This window comes from Amblyraja radiata, chromosome 21 (assembly GCF_010909765.2).
Source record: "Amblyraja radiata isolate CabotCenter1 chromosome 21, sAmbRad1.1.pri, whole genome shotgun sequence".
Lineage (NCBI taxonomy): Eukaryota > Metazoa > Chordata > Chondrichthyes > Rajiformes > Rajidae > Amblyraja > Amblyraja radiata.
Window position 1 is genome coordinate 26186421 of NC_045976.1, and position 27299 is coordinate 26213719.

At 42.0% G+C, this 27299-nt stretch overlaps 1 protein-coding gene across 9 annotated transcripts in view; it reads left to right on the forward strand.

Annotated features, from left to right (window-relative positions):
- cacna2d1 (calcium voltage-gated channel auxiliary subunit alpha2delta 1) overlaps window positions 1–27299 on the forward strand; it is a 515041-nt gene that overhangs the window by 415856 nt on the left and 71886 nt on the right. For 5 of the 9 annotated variants that reach the window (XM_033039800.1, XM_033039802.1, XM_033039807.1 and 2 more), the window contains 6 exons: window positions 1488–1559; window positions 4911–4982; window positions 6435–6496; window positions 9248–9324; window positions 13960–14020; window positions 16564–16661. In XM_033039800.1, coding sequence (XP_032895691.1) covers window positions 1488–1559; window positions 4911–4982; window positions 6435–6496; window positions 9248–9324; window positions 13960–14020; window positions 16564–16661 — 442 coding nt within the window. The remainder of the gene's footprint in view (window positions 1–1487; window positions 1560–4910; window positions 4983–6434; window positions 6497–9247; window positions 9325–13959; window positions 14021–16563; window positions 16662–27299) is intronic. The other 4 variants (XM_033039801.1, XM_033039804.1, XM_033039805.1 and 1 more) reach the window with 1 other exon arrangement.

Sequence of the window (27299 nt, forward strand, 5' to 3'; positions counted from 1 at the left end):
TATTGTTGATGCATATGCAGTTAGATGAAAGCAGAGCAATTTGATGTGATCTTGAGTTCCATTCCTCAGCTAGAAATGGTGGTTTACTTTTTCACTAAATGTGAATGGTGTGGTATGGAATTAGAAGGATGAGATCTCTCTGCTGATGGTGCGCAGATCATCATTGGACCCTCGAAAATAGACACAAAATGCTGGAGTAACTCAGCGGGACAGGCAGCATCTCCTGAGGTGACGTTTCGGATCGGGGCCCTTCTTCAGACCTGAAACATCAGCCATTGCTTCTTTCCAGAGATGCTGCCTGAATTATTCAAGCATTTAGTAACTAGCCTTGATCTAAACCAGCATCTGCAATTCCTTCCTACATCATTGGGCTCTCATTTATTTCAACCCACATTCTCACTTGAACACCTTCAGCCCAATCCAAAGAGCTGCATTAAGGAGGAGCGATGGTTAAGTATGTTAGAAAAACAATTCTGTCTGTTGCTCAGAATGCGGCTTACAATTAAATTGTAAAATTGCAATTGAAAATTGTTCTCCAATTCTTCAACCAAAGCTCTAGTGTTTAGCAAAATAAAGTTGAACCCCCTGTTCAATGGTGATTGTGATTAGGATTCATTTACGATTGGCTATGCCTTGTAATTCTATGGCCCTCCTGTGTGAAATAATTCTCAGAGTAAATTCCGCATCAAATTGCTGAAAGTGGTGCACTAGTCGGATGTACATTTGGCATTAGCAAGTGAAATACCACCAGTCTCGTAAATGTTCCCTGTGATCCCAAAGGGACAGTTAAAATGGATTACCTGACTCCACGGTTGCTGATAGTTAGTGGAGATTAATTTTACAGAGCTTTGCTCTCAATGGGTCATAAATTAAGTAAAACAAACCAATAAAAAGTGTTGATGTATTGCTTATAAATTGGACAAAAAGTGAGACATAACCTTACAAAGCCAAGATCTTTTGTAATTGCCACCAGACCGAAACAACAAACTGCATTATTTAATTTGAGCTGCCTTAAACAAAATTGCTTTCTTCTGATTCTGAGAACGCATTGTCCTTATTTTTAGGGTATTATTACTGAATTCATTAAATAGAAAATATAAGCATTGCTGGTATAATTAATTATACTTTTTCTAACGTAAAGGTTAAATTTCAGCACAATTAGTCAGAAGCGTGTAATGCCTGTGGGTGTTAACATGGGGCATAGTTCAAACAGCAGCCGTAATCGGGTTGGTAGACTAAACTGTTATCTCATAAGAAAAATTATATTATGCACATGTATATCATAATAATCTCCAGTCAAGGTGAATAGGGGAAATGATTTCCTAAACAAATGTTTGTTTTATCGGCTACTAACCTTTTATTTAACATCCTTATTTAGAAAGGAAAGAAAAATATATCCGTGCTTTACTGGTTTGGGATCAAATGTTGAACTTTATGTCAACTTATATTTTCCACTTATTGCTTGATGATTATTTCTTTCGGTTTAGAATCCCAAATCTCAGGAGCCCGTCACTTTGGATTTTCTAGATGCTGAACTGGAGAATGAAATTAAGGTTGAGGTAAGATGATCTTGAATGGCCACTGGCTACTGAGAGTGACATGTCTAAGCCCTTTAACCCTGTGAAGCCCGGACTCAGTTTAAACACAATAAATATCATGTGAACAGATTTATATGCAAATCTCCTGTTTTTTTTTGTTCTGGCCTTTTGTGTGGTGCAGGTCATGTGTTTACTTGAAGAATCTCTGCAGCTTTCACATTGAATGTAACAACTTGTCTGTGTAATCGTGAACAGACTTTGGCTGGCATACGTTTAGCAATGAAGAGTTGTGGACCTCAGGACTGACCGTCCGTCCAGGACCCGTTTGTGAACTATAGCGATGGTCAAATGTGTAGGAAGAAACTGCAGATACACACAAAATGCAGGAGTAACTCAGCAGGACAGGCAGCATCTCTGGAGAGAAGGAAAGGGTGACGTTTCGTGTCAAGAACCTTCTTCAGACTGATGTCAGGGGAGTGGGCGGGACAGACATAGAATGAAGTCGGAGACAGTGACTGGTGGGAGAATTGGGGAGGGGATGGAGAGAGAGGGTAAGCAAGGGGAACCCAATGAAATATGAGGTGCTGTTCCTCCAATTTGTGCTGGGCCTCACTCTGACAATAAAGGCGGCCCAGGACAGAAAGGTCAGATTGGGAATGGGACAGGGAGTTAAAGTGCTGAGAAACTGGGAGATCAGGTAGATTAAGGCAGACTGAGCAGAGGTGTTCAGCGAAATGATCGACGAGCCTGTACTTGGTCTCGCCGATGTACAGGAGTTAACACCTGGAACAGTGGATACAGTAGATGAGGTTTGAGGAGATGCAAGTGAACCTCTGCCTCACCTGGAAAGACTGTCGGGGTCCTTGGATGGGGGAGGTAAAGGGACAGGTGTTGCATCTTCTGCGGTTGCAGGGGAAATTACCTGGGGAGGTTTGGTTGAGAAGGGACGAGTTGAACTGGGAGTTGCGGAGGGAACGGTCTCTGCGGAAAGCAGAAGGGGATGGAGATGGGAAGATGTGGCCAGTAGTGGGATCTCGTTGGAGGTGGCGAAAATGTTGGAGGAATATATGCTGTATGCGACGGCTAATGGGGTGGAAGGTGAGGACAAGGAGGACTCTCTGTCCTTGTTACAAATGGGGGGGGGAAGAGGATCAAGAGCGGAGCTGCGGGATATCTAGGAGACCCAAGTGAGAGCCTCATCTATAATGGAAGAGGGGAATCCCCATTTCTTAAAGAATGAGGACATCTCCAGATGCTGGTTTAAAATGAAGATAGACACAAAAAGCTGGAGTAATTCAGCGGGACAGGCAGCATCGCTGGAGGGAAGAAATGGGCGATGTTTCTGGTTGAGATGCAAAAAAATAACCATGATAAAGGAAAGGCCATTATTGTTAGCTATTGATCGGGTTAAAACGAGAAGGGAGAAGGTGAGACTTGGGTGGGCGAGGGATGGAGAGAGAGGGATATGAGATGTTGTTCCTGTTCATGCTGGTCAAATACCACAAATGGAACTTTGGAACTCCAAGAGTGAACCCAGATTGTTTCATTTAGCCGCAATACATTACTCTTTCCATGAACATACTCTGCAATTATCCATATTTTTCAAATAATCTCATCACTGTTAAGCTTAGTTATTGCTATGCAAACTAATACAATGTGCATAGGATCTTGAAGGGAATAGATAGAGTAGATGCACAAAGTATTTAACCCAGAGTAGGTGAATCAAGAGCCAGAGGATATAAGTTGAAAGAGGAAAGATTTAATAGGAATCTGAGAGGCAACTTTTTTCACAGAGAGGGTGGAGGGTATATGGAATGAGCTGTCAGGGGAGGGTGGCGAGGCTGGTACTATTACAACATTTAAAAGGCATTTGAACGGGTATATGAACAGGAATGGGTTAGAAGGATGTGGGCCAAATGCAGGCAGGTGGTACAAGTGTAGATGGGGTAGCTTGGTCAGCAGAGCCAAGTTGGGCTGATGAGTGTGTTTCTGTGCTGTGTGACTATGATTCGATTTTTTAGATTCGGTCATTGGCATGGCATATGGCATTAGATTCGGCATGGGGAAGTTGGGCAGTAGGGCCTGCCTGTGAAGGGTTTGCATCTTCTCCCTGTGCCCGTGTGGGTTTTCTTTTGGTGCTCCAGTTTCTTCCCACATCCCAAAGAAATGGGGATTTATAGATGAATTGGCCTCTTTAAATTACCCCTACTTTGTAAAGAGTGGATGAGAAAATGGGATAACAGAGAACTAGTATGAACAGGTGATCAGTGGTCGACGTGGGCTCAGTGTGCAGAAGGCCTGGTTTCCGTGCAGTATCAAGATAGATATAGCTCGTATTTAAGATATTTGTGGTAAGTAAAATGCTGAGGATTAAATCCACAACATTTGATATAATATTCAGGAAGCCCTGCGCTAGTCCCACAGCCACACTGGGGTTTTATTACAGTAGCTCATACTGTCTTTCAGACCTTGTCACCATCAGTGTCCCAGGAAGCTGACTGGTCCACAAGCACTGGGTCATACGTGGCAGAAAGTGAGGCGATGCCTACAAACAGCCCAAATACCATTATCAGGCAACTGAACGGTCCTCTCACAACTAGAGAGCGGTCCTGGCCTCCAATCTACCTCATCAGAGGCCTTCGAATTGTCTTTGATCGGACTTTACTGGAATTTACCTTGCACTAAACGTTATACCCTTTATCATGTATCTGTACACTGTGGACAGCTTGATTGTAATCATGTATAGTCCTTCCACTGACTGGATAGCACACAACAAAAAAGTCTGAAGAAGGGTCTCAACCTGAAACATCACCCATCCCTTTTCTTGAGAGATGTTGCCTGACCTGCTAAGTTATTCCAGTATTTAGTGTCTATCATTGGTGTAAACCAGCATCTGCAGTTCCTTCTTCAACAAAAACCTTTTCACTGTACTTCAGTACACGTGTCAATCAATAAACTAAACTAAACTAAACAGCTCGAAAGAATCTAGTTAAATGCATTAACCTGTAAATGAATTAAATGTAAAATGAAACAAGAAATAAATGCAACAAATATTTACAACAAAAGTTTATAATTCATAGATGTTCTTTTCCCATTCCTTCTATTTATCTATTATAATGCTCTTTAATATCTGTTATATGTGACAATAAGCTTACAAATTCATTGCTGCGTGAGTGCTTCATGGTAGTACATTGTTCCTTCCCATAACACTGCCGCTCACTGCTGTTGTACTCTCGATCCCTTGCATCATAGATTTAGAAGCAAGCTCGCCTTGGGAAAAGCTTTATTGGGGTTTACAAATAGTTGTAATGCAAAGTAGTTTGGAGATTTGCACAATATTGAAGGGCTGTAAATTATTTTTTTGCCTTCTAGATACGACATAGCATGATAGAGGGACAAAATGGTGAGAGGGCCCTCGACACACTCATCAAATCTTACGATGAGGTACAGCCTACAGCTAATTGGATGTTTAATCAGTCTCTGTTGATTTAGTTTGGTAAAGCATGCAAGAATTGTTTCAAGGAAGGAAAAAGCATTCCTTGTTTATGACGTTTCAGAAGTGAACAAAAAATAATATTTTTCTTGCGTATGGCGTGCACTGCCTAAAGTTGTGGGACAACTTGTTCTATTTGATCTTATTTGATTGTACACGCCAGGTTGATTGCATTAGTTGAAACAGGGTGGACCACGTGAAGGTTGCAATCTCCCACCCCAAAATAATATTGAAGATATGGCCTTTGCCACAAGCATCCAGGACATTAAATGGTTAACGGTTGCTGTGGAATGGACTTTAAGCTAGGACATGGTTTCCAAATCCTTGCTAATGATAAAACACTGTTCATTATTTTGCCTCCCTACAGTTTGCGGTGCACATATGTTTTTTTCTTCCCTTCTGAGGAATTGATATTCCCAGGATTCTGTTTCTTCCAGCACTCCCAAGCCTTCAGTAGCTCTCTGCTTAACCTGCATTACAGTGAGAAGGCTAGAGGGAGGCATCATATGTATTACCATGCATCAAATATACAAACTATATTCTGATCATTCTAATAATTTTTTCCCCAGTGCTCTCCAAAACTGACAATCCCTTTGAAGGGAACACTATGAACTAATATTCCATGTACCTGACCTAGAGTTCCCTTGCCATCTCTACAGCCCAAGCACAAAACAATCTGCAAAATACTACCAAGGCATTATTCTTAAATAATCTCGTCACTGAGACTCATGGAAATCTACAGTCAGTTTGCAGAACCAATCCATCCTGTTAAATGATGCTGAAAATATCAGCATTATAATAATAAAAACAATTCAAATGTTATATTTGCTCCCTTGGTTTGCATTCCAAGAAAGTGCAGGTTTGTAGATTAATTGATTTCTGTAAATTTCCCCTTGTATGTAGGGTATGGATGATTGTTGGCTGGCATGGACTCAGTGGGCCGAAGGGCCTGTTTCCATGCTGTATCTCTAAAGTAAACTAAAGTAATATATGTTAGTTCCAGTGACAATTATCCAATTATTGGCCTTTTTCCTTCAGGAGCAATAGCTCTCTAACCAGTCATAAACCAGTTCTCTCAATTATCCCTGGAGAGAAGACGTGTTGTCAGCCCTCCTGGCATCATTGGTCAAGATTTCTCTCAAAATCAATGGCACTAGCATACTGACAATTATTCACAAAGCTCTTAATGGGGCCTTTAATAGGCTACACCATTCCAACACCAATGATCACTCTTCAAAAGACCTCATCGGCTGTTAAGCATTTTGGTGATGTTTCGAGGAGGTGAAGGAGATAATATAAATGCAATGTTCAGTTGCAGGTCACAATGTATGAATTATAATGAGGGCACGGATACTGAAAATAAAGTTATATTAATTATTAATAAACTTTTCTTGTCATTTCAGCGATATATTGACAAAGGGACTCGAACATACACTTGGACTCTAGTGAATAGTACAGATTATAGGTAAGAGTCTTCAATAATTTTTTTGAAGAAATGCTATTTAAGTTTTGTTTAACTCATTATTTCTTGGGGGGAAACGCAGTTGGTTTTAAGGACTATTATGCAATTGTCCGGAGCTGGTTTCACGTGCATTTCTAGCAGGTTAGCCTTTCTGTTTGTCTTTACATGATGCATACGCAATGTAAAAACTTTGCAGTGAGGGATTTGGGTAAGTGACCTGCATGCTGAGTGTGCAGCAGTAAGTCACCTGAAACTATTTGTCTTCATGCCACCAGTTTAGGAAATCCTAGCACAATCCACTAATCCTCCTGAGGCCATGATGAATGTTACCTAGGATCTTTTCAGTATTGCCACAAGGCAAGTTTGTTCTCATGTCGGGTGAAGCCATGTAGGAAGTGCAGATATAGGAGTATTGCTTACTCAGCGAGCTTCATGTGAGCAAGGGATTTCTTCGTGTCATGGTATTTATGACAATAAACTAAATGGAATCTGAATCTGCCGTTCGGTGGAGTCCAGTTAAGTTTGTGAGGGAACAAAATATGCCTCACCTCTGCATTGATGTTGGGATGGGGTTGGTTGGTGGGGTGGTACTGAATACCTTTCTGGGATAACGGTAAAGTACATTGTGTATCAATGCAGAGAGTGCTTTATTCAGTACCTTTCTCATGCTTAACTCTGAACCGCTTGAGACTGACACTGAAGCTATGCTTTCTGGAGACAATTTCTACATGTTAGCTCTTCCAGAAGGTTGGAAAATCTGTCCTGGGACCCTCTGCTTCATGTCTGATGACCAGTTTAGTACCAAGGATAACTACTGTGATGGAATAGCTTAACTTAGAGGAATTATGCTGGGTCACAGCATGGCATAACTTAACCCTCACACATTTCTCATTGAAAGGAAGCACCCAGGTTGAGGTTCGGTGGTTTTTTAAAAAGGAAAAATAATTTTATCTCCCAAGGAAAGTTTTTTTTTTTTTGCCATTCCTATTATGTTGCCATATTGATTATTTCTACTGTCACTTCTAACCGAAGCGCAGACTCGGCGATCGTTTCGCTGAACTCCTCCGCTCAGTCCGCCTAAACCTACCTGAACTCCCGGTTGTTCAACACTTTAACTTCCCCCTCCCATTCCCACATTGACCTTTCTGTCCTGAGCCTCCATTATCAAAGTGGAGGAACAGCACCTCATATTTCGCTTGGGCAGTTTACGCCAGCGATATGAACATTGACTTCTCTAACTTCAAGTAACTCTTGCTTTCCCTCTCTTTACTTTGAACAGAGATTAAGGAAAAAATGCAGCTAACTCCCAGCTAACAAGGATTCTACATTTTCCTTGATCTCCATTCCCTTTGTCCTATTTTCACACCTTGCGCTTATCTATGTATCTCCCTCTCCCCTGATATCGGTCTGAAGAAGTGTCTCGACTGGAAACGTCACCCATTCCTTCTATCCAGACATGCTGCCTGTTCCACTGAGTTACTTCAGCATTTTGTGTCTAACCTTATAGAGTTTGGAATTAACATAATTCCTCTAGAGTTGTTTTTGGAATATGTTTAGATTACTTTACTTTAGAGATGTAGCATGGAAACATCCCTTCGGATCGCCTAGTCAGCGCCAACCAGCGACCACCCGTACACTAGTTCTACCTACACACTAACAATTAACCTACACACCTGCACGTCTTTGTAATGTGGGAGGAAACCAGAGCACTCAGAGAAATTCCATGCAGTCACAGAGACAACACCTGCAGTCAGGATTGAAGCCTGATCTCTGGATCTGTAAGGCAGCAACTCTACCGCTGCTACACTGCATCACCCTTAAATAGATTTTAATGGTAATTAAAACCTTACTCTGTGATACTTTTAGTTCAAAACATGTTTGATTTCCAAAGATCTCCATACATCACTCTACCCAATAGCCAAAGAATTGAGTCCTCAGGCTCTCGTTTAATATGGGAGGCAGGAAGACTCGGGCAGAATTTCCGCTCATGGGCACTCATCTATGAATCAGCCTGGAACTCTCATAAGGGGTACATTGGATAAAGTTCAGCAAAGCGACATAAAGTTGATGTACTTAAACTATATAGAGTAACATCACCTAAATTTACAATAATGAAACTTAACCCAGCAAGGACTCAGCATCTTTGGAAGAGTGGGGTTGGCGGTTGGAGATGTGAATCTGAAGTAGATATGTTCATGTGAAAGGCGTTCATTGATATTTAAGTAGATTTATCTGGCATGCAAATGAAAACATGTTCTGCTTGATGCCCGTACTGGTCTGCCAACCTTCTATGCATCGGAACAGAGGATGGAATGGAGAATTGTGATTTTGTTGGGAGTATTTCAGAACATCTGAAGTGCTCAGTACCCTGTAACGTCTGAGAAGAGTGAAATGGAGCTTGTGTTCAGGTTGATCCTGAACTGCTAACTCTTTCTCTCTCCCCAGATGCTGCCTAACTTGCTGCATACTTATAGCATATTATATTTTTAGATTTACAGCATCTGTGTTATTTTGTTTTCAGTTCAGGGGAAATAGATTCAACCAATTTGGTTGTTTAAACACTGCCTGGAAAAATTAACATATCAAATCATAGGTTTGCTGCCACCCATGCAAATGGACGGACGTGGGAGCATTAATGGCAGTGTGTTTCATGTGGTAACAATGCCATCTTTTGTCCATGCTGTTATTTATGTGCTAACTCATCACTTCCAGGAATCCATTAGTTATATGAAAATATCTGTCTGTTTTCTCTAGTTTGGCTTTGGTGCTACCACCTTATGGTTCTCACTACATCAAAGCCAAATTAAACGAGGCTATCATCCAGGCTCAACGTAAGTATTGGAAAGGTGCTCACTGACTTGGAAAATGCATGCAGGAGAGGGCAAAGTATCGATACTGCAAAATAATAAAATATCTCAATAATAAAATATACTTTGAAAGTTTCTGAAGGATTAATAAGTAGATTGTCAGATAGATGTATTCCATAGTGTGAAGCAATGATTCTAAAATATTGGAGAAACAGACATGCAAGGATGTAAACGGCTGCATGGATGAACTTGCAAGAGTGCTTTTTTCTATCAAAGTTCCCTTACTGAATATGCACAATTTCCCTTGCCATGTAATTTTAGAATCATTGTACTGCTGTACCTTCTAGTTCTATGCATCCATTGAAAGGTCTGTTTATAGCAGTTGATTAATAAATATCTTGCACGATCGTTAAAATGGCCTACTATTGTTAAATGAAAAGAAATACAGCCATAAAATTCTTAATTATTTGCCCAAGTTTTGAATCAAAAGGGTGGCCAGGCTCCTGATGGCCACTGCTGTTAAGGTGTCAATTAGAAAGTCACTTTCTGGATTTCTCCTAATCCACGAAGTCAGTGCTCAACTTTGTTGAGGAAGTTAATCGTTTGCTGCACAACCGGATAATCAGTCAAAACCAAATTTCCCTTTCTGCCGTGTGCAAGGAAGCCATCCTAACACAGACTTCCAGGACTTTTAAAATGACAACCCATACAGTGGTTATTGCAGCCTTTGTGCATGAGACACCCGAATGATGCATCCACACGAAACCTCCATCATTCAGTTCCAAGATTGTGGATGTGCATTTTCTTGACCAATCTTCAATGATTTATGGATTATTTTTTGACTGATCAGAGATGACATCTTTTCCTCAATCAGTATCTGATCAAAGCAAAACATCCATTTGATTCAACCAAACAGTGTCACATCTCTTCAAAGATAATTTATACCCATCAGCTTGTTATTATTGGTGTTAGCGACCATGTGTGTTTCTGAAGTTATCCCATCTTCAGCATTCCCACAGAGAGTTATTGCTTTTACGACCAGATCTATAACCCAATTGCATCTCAGAAATATTCCATCTATGCGCAATGAAGTCAATTAAGTCCTTCACAGTCTGTTAGCTCAATTACAGAAGAGAAAGTTAGGCCATGATCAATTTTAATTACTGATGAGCACAATTTTTTGGCACTGAAATTAATTTCTTCAGATTTTAATCATCATGGATCTTAAAAATTTAAACTTGTTTCTGTCTCATTTAACTTAATGTTATCTTTCTCTCTCTTTTGTTCATATTTTGTGCCTATTTTTACATTGACACACACACTTACTTCCTTGCTAATCTCTGCCATGTTTGTATTCAGTTCTGGGTCTGATTGATGAAGGAGATACCCAGTTGGCCTGTTCTCTCCCCTCTGCAACCCAACAGAGGGCACTATGCTGCTGTGACTATCGTTGCTGCCAATTCAAAGGCCCCGACAGAATCTGGCTGCAAATGAAAGAGCAAGCACCTCTTATTTGCCACTGACTGCAAGATCCAAACAGTTGCATTTTGAAGAACGATATTCCCCAAGACGTGACTTGGTTTCTAGAGTTAATTTGACTTCACCTTGAATGAATTCAACAGGGGAGATGGTCACAGAGGTGATACAAGTCTCACTCACCCACATCCTTGTGCTAGTTTTTCTTGTTGTTTTATTTTGTACTTTAAACATTTTAAGATGAGTTGCAAAATAAAATACCAAATCCCCTCTTGCAGGTGTGATGTCTCCAGCCTTTCAGCAGCATGATGGTATAGTCTTACACCTGCACGAATTGTCCAACCCTTGGAGAAATCTGTGCCAATTAAACATGTTCCAAGGTTCCTTTTATATGTTCTTGACTTAACAGATACCCTGGCATTTATAGCACTAAATGTTAATCAGGCAATCAAAAATCTCTGAAATATTTGGCTAAAATATTTCACTTGATGTCCTAACCATCCATAATCGTTGAAATAATTAATCCAATACTAATCACAGATCTTCACAATTGTTAATTTTCAGAGTTTGTGCTAGTTTATTGTTTCAACAGCCTTCCTTGTAAAATGTTTCCCCAGCTCTCTTTCAAACTGGACATGCACAAGCAAAAACCGGGCATGCACAACCCAATCAATTCATCCTAAACTGTTGCTGATCAGAAATAAATACCAAAGGTTGAAAGGAAAGTGATTTACAATTACATAAGATTATTGGGAATTTGCACCCGACCAGTGACTTTGCAACACTGCTTTAGTGATGCTCTACCAGGCAGATATCTTGAAATTCCATAGTCATACAGAACAGAAACAAGCCCTTTGGCCCAACTCGTCCATGCCGACCAAGATGTCCATCTAAACGAGTCCCTGTGGCAGTGTTTGCTCTAAATATTTCCTATCCATGTATCTGTCCAGTGTCTTTAAAATGCTGTTATAGTACCTTGCTCAACCACCTCCTCTGGCAGCTTGTTCAAAATACCACCATCCTCTGAGTTACTATTAAATCTTTCCCCTCTCACTTTAAACCTATGTCCTCTTACTTTTTGATTTCCTTTCCCTGGACTCACCATTTACCCTATCTATTCCCCTCATGATTTTATACACAGCTATAAGATCAGCACTTGCACTCCATGGAATAGAGTCAATGCCTGCCCAAATTGTCTCGTTAGCACAGTCCCTGTACTCTTGGGAGTTTCCTCATCTAAGATACATTGGCATTTCTCCGTTATGTGGAGATTTGTTTGATCAGTACGTAGCAATAGAATTCTCTCACTGTCATCAATGCAGAAGACTAAATAATAATTAAAGAAATAGGACGATTATTGATAATGTGAGGGCTGGACCTTCAACTGTAGCATTGGGTGTTGGAAACTCCCTTTAACCACGTTGGCTCAGAAGATTCAAATGCCTATTATAATGAACTGAACTCTGTTAAAAGGAGCTCATTCAGATGTTTTTATATTTACACAATTCTAGAGAAACAACAGAGATCTTATAAATTATGGGGCAGGACATCAGAAAATTATTGCATGGTGTGTAAGATGAACATTCCTGTGTATATGGTGCAAGAGCGGAACTCACTATCAAAACATGGAGGGGACGGGGGACACAATTGTTTGGCTGCCGCGCGCGCATGCGCACACTCGCACACATGCGCGCGAGGCTTCGGAGCAAAGATTATAAAGGAGCCTCAATCCAGCGCTAAATGCAGCTCAGCTGTGCCTGTCTCACCGGGATAACCAACAGCCCCGTTTGGACTGACGGGATACCAGCGCTGCTTCTCCGCGCTGGCCATATTTCCCGCAAGCCCAGGCAGGTTAACCTGGCGGGGATGTCGCCCACCTCTCAAAACATGGGGGGGACGTGTCCCCTCTGGCCCCCCCGGGTTTTCCGCCCCTGATATGGTGCACATTGTCCTGTGTTATATTTTACTGCTCTGGGATTCATTCAGAAGATGACCTTATTATTGGAAATGGTCTTGCGATGTTAAGACTATTCAGTACAAATGTAAATATCACAAGCGCATACAGGGAAGCATCAACTTCAAGAATTGAAAATGCTATTTGCAGACCATGTATAAAATCAGAAATATAGGATGAATTCAAAATCTCCTCTGGAGCATTCGATTTCTCTGGGTTTTTAGTCTTTGTAGAGTTGACCCCAATCCTTGCTTGTGCACTTTAAAAGAACTGAGTTTAGATTTTGTTTGATTTAATCTTCAAGATCAACAGGAAGATTGTTGACCATAAAAACAGCCTCACGCCCAAAACTAATATTGGGAAGATTTGTAATGAGTCGACAAAGAGAGAACAGGCACCACATGTCTGCGGCTCATCTCACTGCATCCATTTTGCAAACCGCCATTTCCACATGTGATTGAAGAAGCAAATTTTATTGAAAGCTAAAGTCCCTTCCCCTTTCACAGGGCTGCAATGTTGTTGTATTTAACACTGTGCATGATACTGTCCAGTCTTAGGACTTTAGATACCACCAGACTCGTATTATCTTTGTGCTGAAGTACAGTTTGATGCTCTGTAAACAAACCTTAAAATGATGCAGTTTCTCGAAGGTAACATTAATGGTGATCACATATAGTTTTCAGTCTGCAAGCGAGTGTGTCTTTTTCAGACTTCTACTGTGCATTAAGTCTCCCAGTATAGCACAATATTTTTATTCAAATACTCATTGGATAAAATATTGTTATATAATCCCTTCTACTTGACCCTTTTTCCTGTTCCCTGCTTTCTCTTTCTGATGGATTCTGACAGCCAAAAGCAAGGGCAAGTATCTTTTTGTTAGTCAATTTCCTCATTGTATTGTCTTTTAGAGTATACTGTAATGCACTGGAGCTCCTACCCCTGTTGGATATTTTCCTGTGTTTATCGTGTCTGTCCTTTATCTATTAGCTCTTGGTGTCTCATTATCATTACATTAATAGCTTTAGTTTACTACTTTTATATAATTCTTGCTTGATGTCTGTGCATTTTTTTATAATGTTGCATTATGCAATTTATTTGGATGGTGAATAATTATTTTTGCAGTTTTTGATAAGAGAAATTCTCTTCCGACTGTTCAATGTCAAGATCTGGCTACGCAAAGACTACGATTGGAAGCAATAATGAGCATCTTAACAATTATTTCTTTTCAGAATTACAGTCAATAATGCCCGATAGCTTCGAAACTGCAGGATATGTATATCTCGCACCAAGGTAGCTCAGTTTAATGCTTTGTTGTGAGAGAGCATGTTAAGCATGACTGTTTGGGGATAGAGGGGCTTGATTTGCTGTGACTTGAGAGCTCATAGCGCTGGACTAACTGAATTTGAAGGTGTCCAGTTCCAACTTCAAGAGATTTCTGAGTTTTGGACAGGGTTTCAAAAATGCTGAGGTGTAACTCTTGATGAAGAACGTCGTTCTTCGACCTGCATTTCATTTGTCTTGACAGGCCTAAATTCAACAGCTTTCCATCCAAAAGAAAAGACATCCATCCTTCATTTGCAAAGAGGATTTTCAAAGCAACCAGTCACTGAATGCTCAACATTCTTAGCACAAGCAGTCATTTTTTGACAAAAATATGGTCTTGGAAACCTGGAGATTATCCAAATTGAGCAGTGTGCTTGAATATATCAAATTTAAAACAATTCACGTGTGTCATGTACAAGTGACCTTGGCGATGCGTTCAGATTATACATTCACAGTAAGCAGGGACATTATCAAATACAGAATATTCTACTGTATTTAGAATTCTACTGTGATGGAATTAAAGCATAGCATCATTTCAATTGCTTAACACTTATCCAAACAGACAGAAAGAAAAATGTAGATATAAGAAATACAGGGAACTTGCAGATTCAGATAAGAAGCAGTATTATGAGAAATGAAACAATATAATTCGGGGAAAGAATCAAACCTAGCAGAAGTAGTAATTGAAATATAGAAGTCAGATTATTTTTGAAAGACTTTCAGGGAATCTTTTGATAGCAGTGATTATCTAGTTGGTCACCTGCAGCCTGGAACCTGACTGCAAACAGTAAGTTGCATTCCTGGCCCACTGACAACACAATGACTTGGCATTAACACCCAAAACACACAGGTTAACATTGTAGACGGGTCTATTGGTGCAATGATAGAGTATCAGTCCGAATGTAGCACGGAAAACTGATGATCCTTCACTGAATATAGATTTGAATCTATACAACAAAATGAAAATAATTTCATTTCAAATAGCACCAAACTCTAAATAAGGGAAATTGATTTGTAGCAGGAGACAGCATATCAAATCCTCCACAGATTTTCCTAGTTAAACTTAAAAACGGATAAATATGATGCATTTAAATCTACACCACACGCATATCCCCATGTGTCGGATGCATGGGGAAATCAGTGAATAATATTTATGAGTGTTCTTATTGAATAAGCTACGACAGATGTCTTTCATCATCTTATTCAAATGTTTTCCAGTTTAAGCCTTTAGAGCAGCAGAAACTCTAGACTAGAGCAGGGGTGGCATTGCACAGTTCTGCCGAGCTCTGCAGACTGATGGATCATAAGAAGTGCTGTGGAAAGTAGTCTTTCATCACAATTGTCTCAGCCCCTATTCTGCTGCATATATAAAACCATTAATTTCTTGTTAAGAAATAAAGCATTTTTAGTTTGAGTTCTAATAGTAACAATGTTCTTGGTAGGTTGTAGAAATTGGCTTTGATACTGGAAAAAAACTCCAGTTTAGTCGCAGCTGAACGAGCTGTTAAGGAGATTCATTTTGTTACATTTTGATTTGCAAAATATGTGAATTTATGGCAGAGGTAATTAGGGATCGTCTGTTAGCCAAATGGTTGAATACATAAGAGTGTAGACGGGTCGAATCCCATGGTTACCTCAGCTGTTCTTAGTTGGAACAGTGAAGAACTGACCCAGGACTAAAATCAACAGGGTTTCCATCTGCTACCTGTTATCAGTGCCACTTTTGGATAGTATGGTTATGAGAGGCCACGTGTGACCTTAATTCCACCTCCCATGAATAGTCCATTCACTGCCTATGGTCATGTAAGCATGAGGCAGATGAATAATGTCTTGGAATGTAGTTGTCTCCAGCAAGTGTCTGAATATTGGCTGCATTAGCGCCAAATGAAGGAGTAACTCAACGGGTCAGGCCCGCTGAGTTACTACAGACTTCTGTATCTTTTTAAAATAAACACTTTCTCTGGAACTTTGATACTAAACTAAATTAGAACCATTTCCCCCCCCCCCCCCACCTTGGTAGTGACAGCCCGAACTGTGTCACTTAGTAAGTGATCAGATGCCACAGAAAGTTATAATGTGGGATGATAGGATAGTTGATTATAAAAATGTAGTCCTAATCCTACTTAGAAAGTGAAAGTAGATTTTTTTTTTTAGATTGAAAACTAGAAAATGTTCAGCAGGTCAGGCAACATCTGAGGAAAGAGAAGTCGAGTGATTTGGTTCAGATTTTCGATATTGCTTACCTGTAGATGGTTAGAAAGTAGAATTGTCAACCCATTGCCGGCACCTTTCGAGCCCAGCTCTGAGAGTGTTGTTCAGTAACTAACGCCCCCTGTGTTTAATGTTTGCTGTGCTCTGTGTGCTGTGATGTGTACAGCCGGCTAATTTTGTGTGTTTTTGTCGCCGTCAACGTTTGGTTGTGCGTACTTACCTCTCTCATCATGGCAATGTTTGTTTACGTGTGGGAAGACCAGTATAGTGTGTGTATGTGTGTTGATAATGCCTTTCAGGGAATACTGCCATGGACTGACTCCTTCAACCAACAACACAGCGTTCCTGGAGAACTTTATTAATCTTATCGACCGCCAGACTCCCAGTTCACCGAACTGTAAGTACCGTGGGCCGATATCTTTGGCGGTCATAGGGTTTTTTTTATTTGGACTGACAGGAACATGCCAAAAGATCAAAAGTTATGCTGCATGCTCATAGATTAAGAACTGTAGGGTAGTAGGGAAAATCATGTTGTATCCCGCAGCCATCTTCAAATATCCTTGTTGTGGACTGCAGACTTCCGGTTCAGCTGGATCATTTTATTCATGATTTTTGTGCAGTGGATAAGTCTCTCTTTCAGTTTATCAGGGCACGACTGTATCCTTCATCTTTGTGGAGCAGACTCTAGGCTTGCAAAGCATAGAAATACATCAAATCAACTGAATTATTGATTCTAGAGCACTCCCAGCAACACTTTAAACCAACGGATACCATTGAAACAATCTGGTTCAATTTCATTCATGAGTGGAATACTTACAAATCATAATGTTCAATCAAATCATAATCATAACTGCTGATTGCAGTTGGAATCAGCAGACTCGGACAAGCACGGGTTGATTAGTGCGGGTGTCGGGTTTATGGGGAGAAGGCAGGAGAATGGGGTTAGGGTGAGATAGATCAGCCATAATTGAATGGTGGCGTAGACTTGATGGGCCGAATGGCCTAATTCAGCACCTACCACATGAATGTATGAAGCAGATTCAGTTTTATCCCCTTAATATAATTCTTAGAACTCCATTGTAATTTTCCAAACCTGATTCCTTATAGGCTGAAAAGAGAGGGCATTTCTTTAAAATTGCTCCTTTCAAAAGTGGCAGTCAATCAAGCAGTTTGCCCAGTTGACGTAAACTTAGGGTACTGTTTCAGGAGGTGAAGTTCTGCTTGTCATGTATTTGCCCAGAATGATGATGGTTTTGCTGCAAACACATAAGGCCTAATTCTATTTAGGCCAATGACAGGTATTGATGGGTTGAATTGTTGATGAACATATTTTAACAAATGCATTGAGAATCAGCATGTATCCAAGAAGGCAGTATTTTACTTTGCAAGGCAACATAAAACAGTATGTTGAACCTTTCAGCTCTGCTATAGATGGTATATTCCCGATTACATGTGACAATGCTCTACAGTATTGCTGAAAGGAAACAGATCACGTGATTCTTCTGTTCACAATAATGAATACATGCATGGATATATAGAGAATGTTCATACTAAAAGATATATTGTAGCCCAGGACAATCTTCACTATGGCAAACATACGAGGGGATTTCATATTCTTTGCAGTGCTATAATTATTTTTAGTTTATGAAGTAATTTGTTTTAATATAATGTCTTGCATTTGAAGTTGGCCTTGAGGTGCCAAGTTTGCAAGCTACCCTGGAGAGACTAATTCACAGGATGTGGATTTCACAACATTCATTCACAGGATGTGGATTTCACTGGCAAGGCTGGCTTTGTGGTGAGCCACTGTCTTGAACTGCTGTAACTCTCATAGCAAAGATATTCCCACACTACTGCTAGGTGGTGAATTAACGTCTAATAGTGAATACATCCCCATTTATAGCTTGTGTATTCCAAGATTCAAGGATGAAGGAGCAGTGAGATGTGTCCAGGTTGGGATTAAATGCAACCAAGAATGAAACTTGGTGTTAGTGGTACTGCCATGCATCTGTTGCCATTGCCTTTCTGGGTGCCGGTGATCAACATTTTTAATGGTGCTGTTACAGAATTGTGCTGAACTGTTGCATCTGTGGAATGAGCCAAAGGAAGGCACAGGGATGGACGGAGTCCATGTTTCTGATGGGCATCAGGCAGCCTGCTTTTTGTCAGATAAAGCTGAGGTTGTGTGTTGCAAGTTGAATTACAGGATATGAATATGATTCATGGTCCCAGATACATTATTGATCCAAAGCTAATCTAAACCTTTGTCAGAGTGTCTAGCTGAACTTGGTAGATCATCCCTTCAATCTAACTGAGGGCGTTGAGTTTCTTAGCACTTGGCTAGGAGTGAGCCAAAGCCAATCACGGCTGCATTTGTCTCTCCACTCTGACATGGTCCAATGGTAAAGTTCTCCTGCTGGGATTTTACACTGGGGAATTGGCCTCTTCAATCTAATGTCAATTAACTCATCCCTGGATCAGCCCCATACATTTCAAAGGGATTCTCAGGCTGGGTACAGGAACATATTGTTTGCAGTTGTTTCCCTTTAGTTTAGTTTAGTTGAGAGACACAGCATGGAAATCGGCCCTTCGACCCACCGAGTTCACACTGACCATCGGTCACCTGTCATACCAGTTCCATGTTACCCCCACTTTCTCATCCACTCCCTACACTCTCGGGGCAATCTACAAAGGCCAATTAATCTACAAACCTGCACATCTTTAGGATGTGGGAGGAAACCAGAGCTCCCAGAAGAAATCTGCGTGGTCACAGGGAGAATGTGCAAAAATCCATACAGACAGCGCCCAAGGTCAGGATCGAACCCAGATCTCTGGCAGTGTGAGGCAGCTGCACCACTGTGCCACGCACTGCACCACTGTGTCACGCACTGCACCACTGTGCCACGCACTGCACCACTGTGCCACGCACTGCACCACTGTGCCACACACTGCACCATTGCACCACGCACTGCGCCACTGCTGCCAGCACTGCGCCACTGTGCCACGCACTGCACCACTGTGCCACGCACTGCACCACTGTGCCACGCACTGCACCACTGTGCCACGCACTGCACCACTGTGCCACGCACTGCACCACTGTGCCACGCACTGCACCACTGTGCCACGCACTGCACCACGGTGCCACGCACTGCACCACTGTGCCACGCACTGCACCACGGTGCCACGCACTGCACCACTGTGCCACGCACTGCACCACTGTGCCACGCACTGCACCACTGTGCCACGCACTGCACCACTGTGCCACGCACTGCACCACTGTGCCACGCACTGCACCACTGTGCCACGCACTGCACCACTGTGCCACGCACTGCCACGCACTGTGCCACGCACTGCTGCCACGCACTGCACCACGGTGCCACGCACTGCACCACTGTGTCACGCACTGCACCACTGTGCCACGCACTGCACCACTGTGCCACGCACTGCACCACGGTGCCACGCACTGCACCACGGTGCCACTTGTAGTTTAATTTAATGTAATGTTCTACTAAACAAGTCCAAAGATATTCATGCAATGCTAAAGTTAACTTTAAGAGCTTCTCAAGCTGTTCTAAGAATTAAATTAGAAAACCAGGAATTGCAGATGCTGGATTTCTAAACAAAAAACAAGTGCTGGGGTAACTCAGCGGGTCAGGCAGCAACTCTGGAGAACATGGATAGGTTCATTTGCTCGTGTGTCAAACGACGTAAAGCTCGCTTTTGGCTTCCGTTGTCGTCCACCATGTTGACAGAATTGGTCGCCCGACACGTCACTGAGTGCATTGTGTCGTCGTTGCCGGGGATCGCCGCGAAGAGGCTTCTGTCATGATCCCCACATGGATAGGTGAAGCTTCGGGACATTTATTTTTCCTCACACCAAAATCAGTTGAAGAAGGGTTCCTTTCAGTTTCTCGTATTCTCCAGAGATGATGCCTGACCCACTGAGTTACTCTTTTGTCGAGTACTCTTTTGACTTTTTTTGTCGAATAATTAAATTGTTTGGCAAATATATCCAGCTTGGCCAAGCAAGCATGCTGAACAGATGCCATTTGTCTATTAAAGGCAGTCTTCTGTTGGGGACGATAATTGTTCCGAACAGCAGATACTAATCCCCTTATAAAAATAGAGGTCAGAGTCCTAGTATTAATAGGACAGTAAATCTTACTCCATTTCGAAACCTGATGGAGTTAGCTAGGAAGTACCAAGTCACCAGCATGAATATGTCACATGTCTTCAATGTTCACATGAGTAAAACTTCCTGTATCCTGCCCTGCGTAAGCAAATAAACAACAGCTCAAGGATTTCTCTAAAATTATTTTGATTGCATTATTTGGAGAAACCTGGAGCAGACTTGTAAATCTCCTGGTGCTGAAGTATGGATATAGTTCCAGTGGTGTTCTTCAGGGATGGATTTATTTGTGTATCCTGCACTCCAGTTAAAATTTATGATGAGGCCATTTCCTGTTTCTACTGGAAATAAAATAATTTTTTGTCATTTGACTAAAGAAAATATACCGCTGGTGAGTTTTAAGGTACTGCTGGGAAATCAAAACTCCTGCAAACCTGCCTGTGAGCTACTTGTTTACTGGTGTCAGTGGGGAGATGTTGCAGTTTGTCCAAGAAACGGTGTTGCACAAAATCGAAGCGAGCTGTCATCGATGTCTGATTGTGCAAATGGAGTTCCCCGTATGAAATTAGGCCCCACACAGGTGCAGTGTGAATGTCTAAGGTCTGCTCCCTCAGTTATGCCATTGACAGGAAAGCTTAGTTTTAGTTTAGTTTTGAGATACAGAGCGGAAACAGGTCCTTCGGCCCACTGAGCCGCGCCGACCAGCGATCCCTGCACACTAACGCTAACCTACACACACTAGAGACAATTTTCAGTTATACCAAGCCAATTAACCTACAGACCTGTATATCTTTGAGATGTGGGAGGAAAGTGGAGATCCCAGAGAAAACGCACGCATGGCACGGGGAGAAGGTACAAACTCCGTACAGACAGCACCCGTAGTCAGGATCGAGCCCTGTTCTCTGGCGCAGCAACTCTACCGCAGAGCTACTGGGCCGCCCTTGCAAGCGCTGTTGCAAAAACTACTTGGCAGAACAAATCCACACTAGGGATGTCCCTTGAAGGGAAATAGAGCCACTTTAACTGTCATGGTTCATATAGTTTAAGACACAGCAAATTTAATTGCGCAATATGAATGATCAAGCCGTTAAGTTTTTTTGTTTTGGAGGCACAGGAAAAGGGACTCGTCCAAAAACGTCGCCTGTCCATTCCCTCCGCAGATGCTGCCTGACCCGCTGAGTTCCGCCAGCACTTTGTGTTTTACTCAATCTTCTTGTTTTGTCAGGTTCATCCTCAATGACATGGTTTGGCCATCTCGAGGTTGAAATGGATTGGATTAGATTGGATTGGATTCCTTTATTGTCATTCAGACCTTTTGGTCTGAACGAAATTACGTTCCCTGCAGTCATACATATAATAATAAATAACAAAACATACAATAAACACAAATTAACATCCACCACAGTGAGTTCACCAGGCACCTCCTCACTGTGATGGAGGCAAAAGTCTTAAGTCTCTGTCTCCTCCCTCCTTGTTCTCCCTCTGCGCTGAGGCGATCCAGGCTTCCGTTGTTGTGACCCCGCCGGATGATGGTGAGTAAGTCCCGCGGCTCAATCAAGCTCCGCGAACGGGCCGGTTCAGCTCCGTGGCCCGGGGTGGTCGAAGCTGCCGAAGCTGCTGCCCTCCAGTCCAGCGGATGCAGCTGTAGTTACGGGAGCTACGGAGAGCAGGTTACCAACCTGTGACCTGCGAGCTCCCGACGATGTCGTCCACTGGCCCGCGGCCGAGCCCCGAATTCAGGTCGCCGCAGCCGCAAAGCCGCCTCAGCCCCGAAGCCAGGCCACCACCGCTGGAATGCTGCCTCAGCCCCGAAGCCGGGCCACCGCCACCGGAATGCCGGAACGCCGCCACAGCTCCGAATTTGGCCAGCCTCGCGTTGGTAAGTCCTGGCTGGCTCTGCCTCCGAAGCCTCGAGGTAGGTCGCAGTTGGAGGCCGCCAGCTCCGCCATTAGGCCTCAGCGCAGAAGGAGGCAGAGATGGGGGATACGACAAAAAGAGTCCCATTCCCCCGAAGGAAGACAAAAAAACATTTCACCCCCCCACCCACACATATACACAGCCTAATAAACTAAAATTTTACTAAAACAAGACAAAAGAAAACAAAAAAAAAAAGTAAAAACAGACGGACTGCAGGCGAGCCGCAGCTGTCAACAGCTCTGTCACTGACCACTAGACATGGATTTCAGTGAGTTGCAATGTAATTTCACATTTCAGTGTGTTACAAATGTACCACTAGACATGGATTTCAGTGAGTTGCAATGTAAAATATACATCGTTGGCAAAGCCTCGGCGTATGGGAAGAAGTCAATATCACAAATGTTTTTTTTTTAGGATGAATGAGATAATGGAAGATCACTCTACGTAATGTAATTTCAGGAGCTGTGTGAAATCTGACAATTAGGCTGTCTGCAGTGGGCTGATTGAGTTTAATTTTCTCACCTCCCTGATAGTGTTGGGGAAACATTTGATCCTTGTGTGCACTTCTTATCTCGCTTGTGGTTAGTGGACATCTGCACTTAGATTCAAAGTAGGTTACTGAAGAATTTCTTCCACAGCTCAACATAAATACCACTGATCATTGTCATTGTAGGGAATTTTTAAATGTTTCCACCTACACTTGGCTCTTATTTCATAACAATAATTTTGGATGCATATTTAGCTATATGCATTTCAGTTCACATTTCAGCCTGTGCAACATGTGCACTAGAAACTATGAATTTCCATTCTTGCATTTCACCGAGACCAGACTGAGTTCAGATTCAATCACATTCAAAGATATCATGAAATATTTACTGAAGATAGACATACAAAGCTGGAGTAACTCAGCGAGTCAGACAGCATCTCTGGAGTAAAAGAATAGGTGATGTTTCGGGTCAAGACCCTTCTCCTGGACTTCAATAGATCATGAATTATGATATGATAACCACCAGTTCTATATACTATTGACTACAATTCTTTTTTGCCATGTTTTTCTGAACATTATTTCCATAGTTCCTGTCATCCTTTGATTGAATGTATTTGTCTTTGGTTTGATCTCCAAGATGAATGGAACTCCTTAATGGAAGCATCTCAGGTTCTCCCTGCTTCCTCCCACCACTCTCACCCCCCCCCCCCCCCCCCGTGGAACTCACTTCTACCAGTGACCCAAGTCTTCATCATCAGTGCCACCCCAATCCCCTAAGGTCCCGCTTATAAGCTTTAAGGCAAAGATAGACAAATTCTTGATTTGAACGGGTGTCAAGGATTATGGGGAGAAGGCAGGAAAAAAGGGATCAGGAGGCAGAGATCAGCCATGATTGAATGGCGGAGTAGACTTGATGAGCCGAATGGCCTAAAACTACTCCTGTAACTTGTGAACTTGTGAAGCTAGGATTTATATGTTTGTGCTCATTCCAATGCCCCCAGCCTCTGAGAGTAAAGTGGTAAGGGATTGTGGATGGAATTGGGTCAAAATTGTTATTAATCTGGAAGCACAGGGGAGGCACTTTCCGTGGGATTAGTGGGGTAAGCAGTGAATAATTGTGGTCTTTCTTCCCTGTCTATCACTTCCACCCCTTATCCAGGTCGCTCTATGGCCGTGTGTTGTAATCAACTTCCATAGCCATCGGTTGTTCATCCCGTTTTTAATGATCAGTTCTTCAGTTTCTGGCACTTCACATTTTCACTGCATAAAATGGAATGTTGGAAGTGTGAGGGGCAGGCACTGTAAGGCTGATGCCCACAAACAACCAGCATAGAAGTGGATAACCACTTTGGGTGCTACTACATTGCATGGGCAGAGGCTTTTCTCAGAGCTGCTATCCCTTGAAGCCTCATTCCTTTGTGCATCCAACCAAAGTTAGATTGGCAAAGTGGCAGCAATTCTAAGCAAATGCTTGCTCAGTGTTTCCCACAGAATTTCTGGTTGTGGATGTAGTGCAGTGCAGGGGATGGCGGACCTGGGGCCGGGTCCAGTGTAGCATGGGCAAGGGAGAATGAGTGGGGACAGCCAGGGGGACAGAACAGATTCATGGATAGAGAGTCTACTCGGGAGAGTGAAAGGACTGAAGCAGTTCCCTATGTAAAATGTGCCAGCAATGATGGCCATCTTGTTATGCTCTTCCTCACCAGATAACTTGAAAAATGAATTCCTTCTGAATGATATGAAGTAAGAATTGCATAAGGCTGCTGCAATTTACAACATTTTGTTTCCATTAAAGACCTGTGTCTAGGTCGATTGCAAACAGTGGATGAAATGCTAACTGATCTGGAAGTCAAACTTGCTCCAGATGCTGCCATAAACTCATTGGCATGCAGTTGTACAGGCAGTCGTCACCCCTCCCAAATGGTGCATGCAGCTCAGCGGAGGTAGTTCATAATTGGAATTGTAGATTTGTGGAAATTGCAACTAATTAGAATAACAAATCATTCTGATCTGTGGGGAAATCAAAGAGAGTTTTTAATTTCAGCTGGTAGCAGTGGAAGTATTAGCAGTTTAAAGAAAGATCAAAATGATTTTTTTTTGCGGATCAAGAATGTTTGAAAACTTGGCTCTAGAGGATATGGACAATGTTTCGACTTTGCGATCTGCTGCCATTCAATACGTTCATGGAAACGAATTGTTGGGTGTGAAGAGAACCAGTATTCGTTTTTTCCGACAAATGGCTTTAAATGATACAAAAAAAATTAATTTACTTTAAAAAAATGTTACCATGTGAGCTGGTAATATTTCTGACCTCTACTAGGAACTGTTTCGTAGTCCATGGGTCTAGGAAGTGTCAGTGGTAACAATGGGGCAGGGATCCTTAGTTCCAGTATTTTTCTTGTAGTTCCGGTGCAGATATATTCTTTTTTCCCCATCTGTGCCTTTGCCCTCTCTCGCACTCTATTTACGATTATGCTCTTTCTGCACTTACCTGAATGCAGCCTTTTCGATTACTTTCTGTGGTGCTTCATTTCTCTGCTGTTTTTCTCTCGCCGCACTCCCTGGTCAGTAAAGGAATTCACTGCCTGAATATTTAACCGCTGGCTGTAAGTGTTTGCAATGGTACACTTAATTTTCCAGTTATTGGAGCCAGGAATGTATGTTAATACTCTGGCACAGGATGAGTTTGCAACTGCTTTGGGCAAATCTGATTTTAAGTGATGCTTTATCATTTGCAATCAAGATCAAGAGTTCAAGAGAATTTATTGTCATGTGTCCTTGATAGGCCAATGAAATTCTTGCTTTGCTTCAGCACAACAGAACATAACAGGCATTGACTACAAAACACATGAATAAATAAACTGATAAAGTGCAAATAACAGATAATGGGTTATTAATGTTCAGAGTTTTGTCCGAGCCAGGTTTAATAGCCTGATGGCTGTGGGGAAGTAGCTATTCCTGAACCTGGTTGTTGCAGTCTTCAGGCTCATATACCTTCTACCTGAAGGTAGCAGGGAGATGAGTGTGTGGCCAGGATGGTGTGGGTCTTTGATGATACTGCCAGCCTTTTTGACGCTGCGACTGCGATAAATCCCCTCGATGGAAGGAAGGTCAGAGCCGATGATGGACTGGGCAGTGTTTACTACTTTTTGTAGTCTCTTCCTCTCCAGGGCGCTCAAGTTGCCGAACCAAGCCAGCATGCTCTCTTCAATCTTTGAGATGGTCATTGCCTTGCCATAATTATGTTGCAGCCATTATGTTTTCTGTAAACCTGTGTATGATACTAGTATTGCACTAGTATTTTAGTACAATATATTAACTTCCTCTGATACTCCAACACATTTCTTGGCTGCAATTTGAGCTGTCTGCACCTGTCACCTTCCACGCTGAGACCTATTCTTAAACTAATTGATGGAAATATGCTTTTTTCCCCTTAGTTTGACATAGAAGTACACAGTCATTCCCATCGTGTATTAGTAGGTAGAGTGTAAACACTAGTGAGGTGCTCTCAACAGTGTAGCCCTTTAGATGCCCTGAAAATCTCAACAATGTACCTTCGATCAGTTTTTCTTGGTGTGGTTTACATTATTGTGTTGATGATTGTGATTGGATTGATAGGGGGTGTAAATGGCAAATTTGGATATGTTATAGTTTTAGAGGCAAGAAGATGTAACTGGGTAAAATTCAGTCAACCACCCAGAGGTTTCTTCTCAACTCTAAGAAAATGTTCTGTACTGTTACAGATTAACCTGCTTTGAGCAATTGTTCTCACTTTGCTAGGTGGCATAGCATCCATCCAGGAATTTAACTTGGGACTTTTTGCTGGGTTTACAAGACAGAACTTCTGCAGATAATGCGAGCCATAGTGTAGATCACAGAAAACATCTCCAGTGTGATATGTCATACCCTGAAATGTCACTTTTTAATTACTCGCATCAATTAAATTTTACCCAACAATTTCCCATGAAATGCTGTTATTTATCTTGCCCACTATGACCTGTGGCTATCGAAAACCTCAAATACAGCCGCATGTATTTGTCTGACTTCTTTGTTCATTGAGATTAGATCACTGTTCATTCCCAGTTTAATAGTCTCAGGGTCACTCCAGTCTGGTGTCGTTCTTCTCTGCCACAGCTCACAATATAAAGTGCTTGGCCCTGTACGTTCGTTGTGGGCTACCAATCCTCTCTTGGTGATGAGCCAGCTCTGGACCCACAATATATCGCTTGCCTTTGGTGCTTTCAAATCTTGTTAAACATTGAGAAGTGCTGGCTTAACAGCTAAGGGAGGGCAGTAGATTTAATTAATAGGACGTTTCCTCTAAAGCTACAAGGGATAGCAGAATTAGGCCATTCGGCCCATCAAGTCTACTCTGTCATTCAATCATTGCTGATCTATTTCTCCCTTCTAACCCCATTCTCCTGCATTCTCCCCATAACCTCTGACACCAGTACTAATCAGAAATCTATCCCTGCCTTAAAATCATGGAGTAGAGAATCACT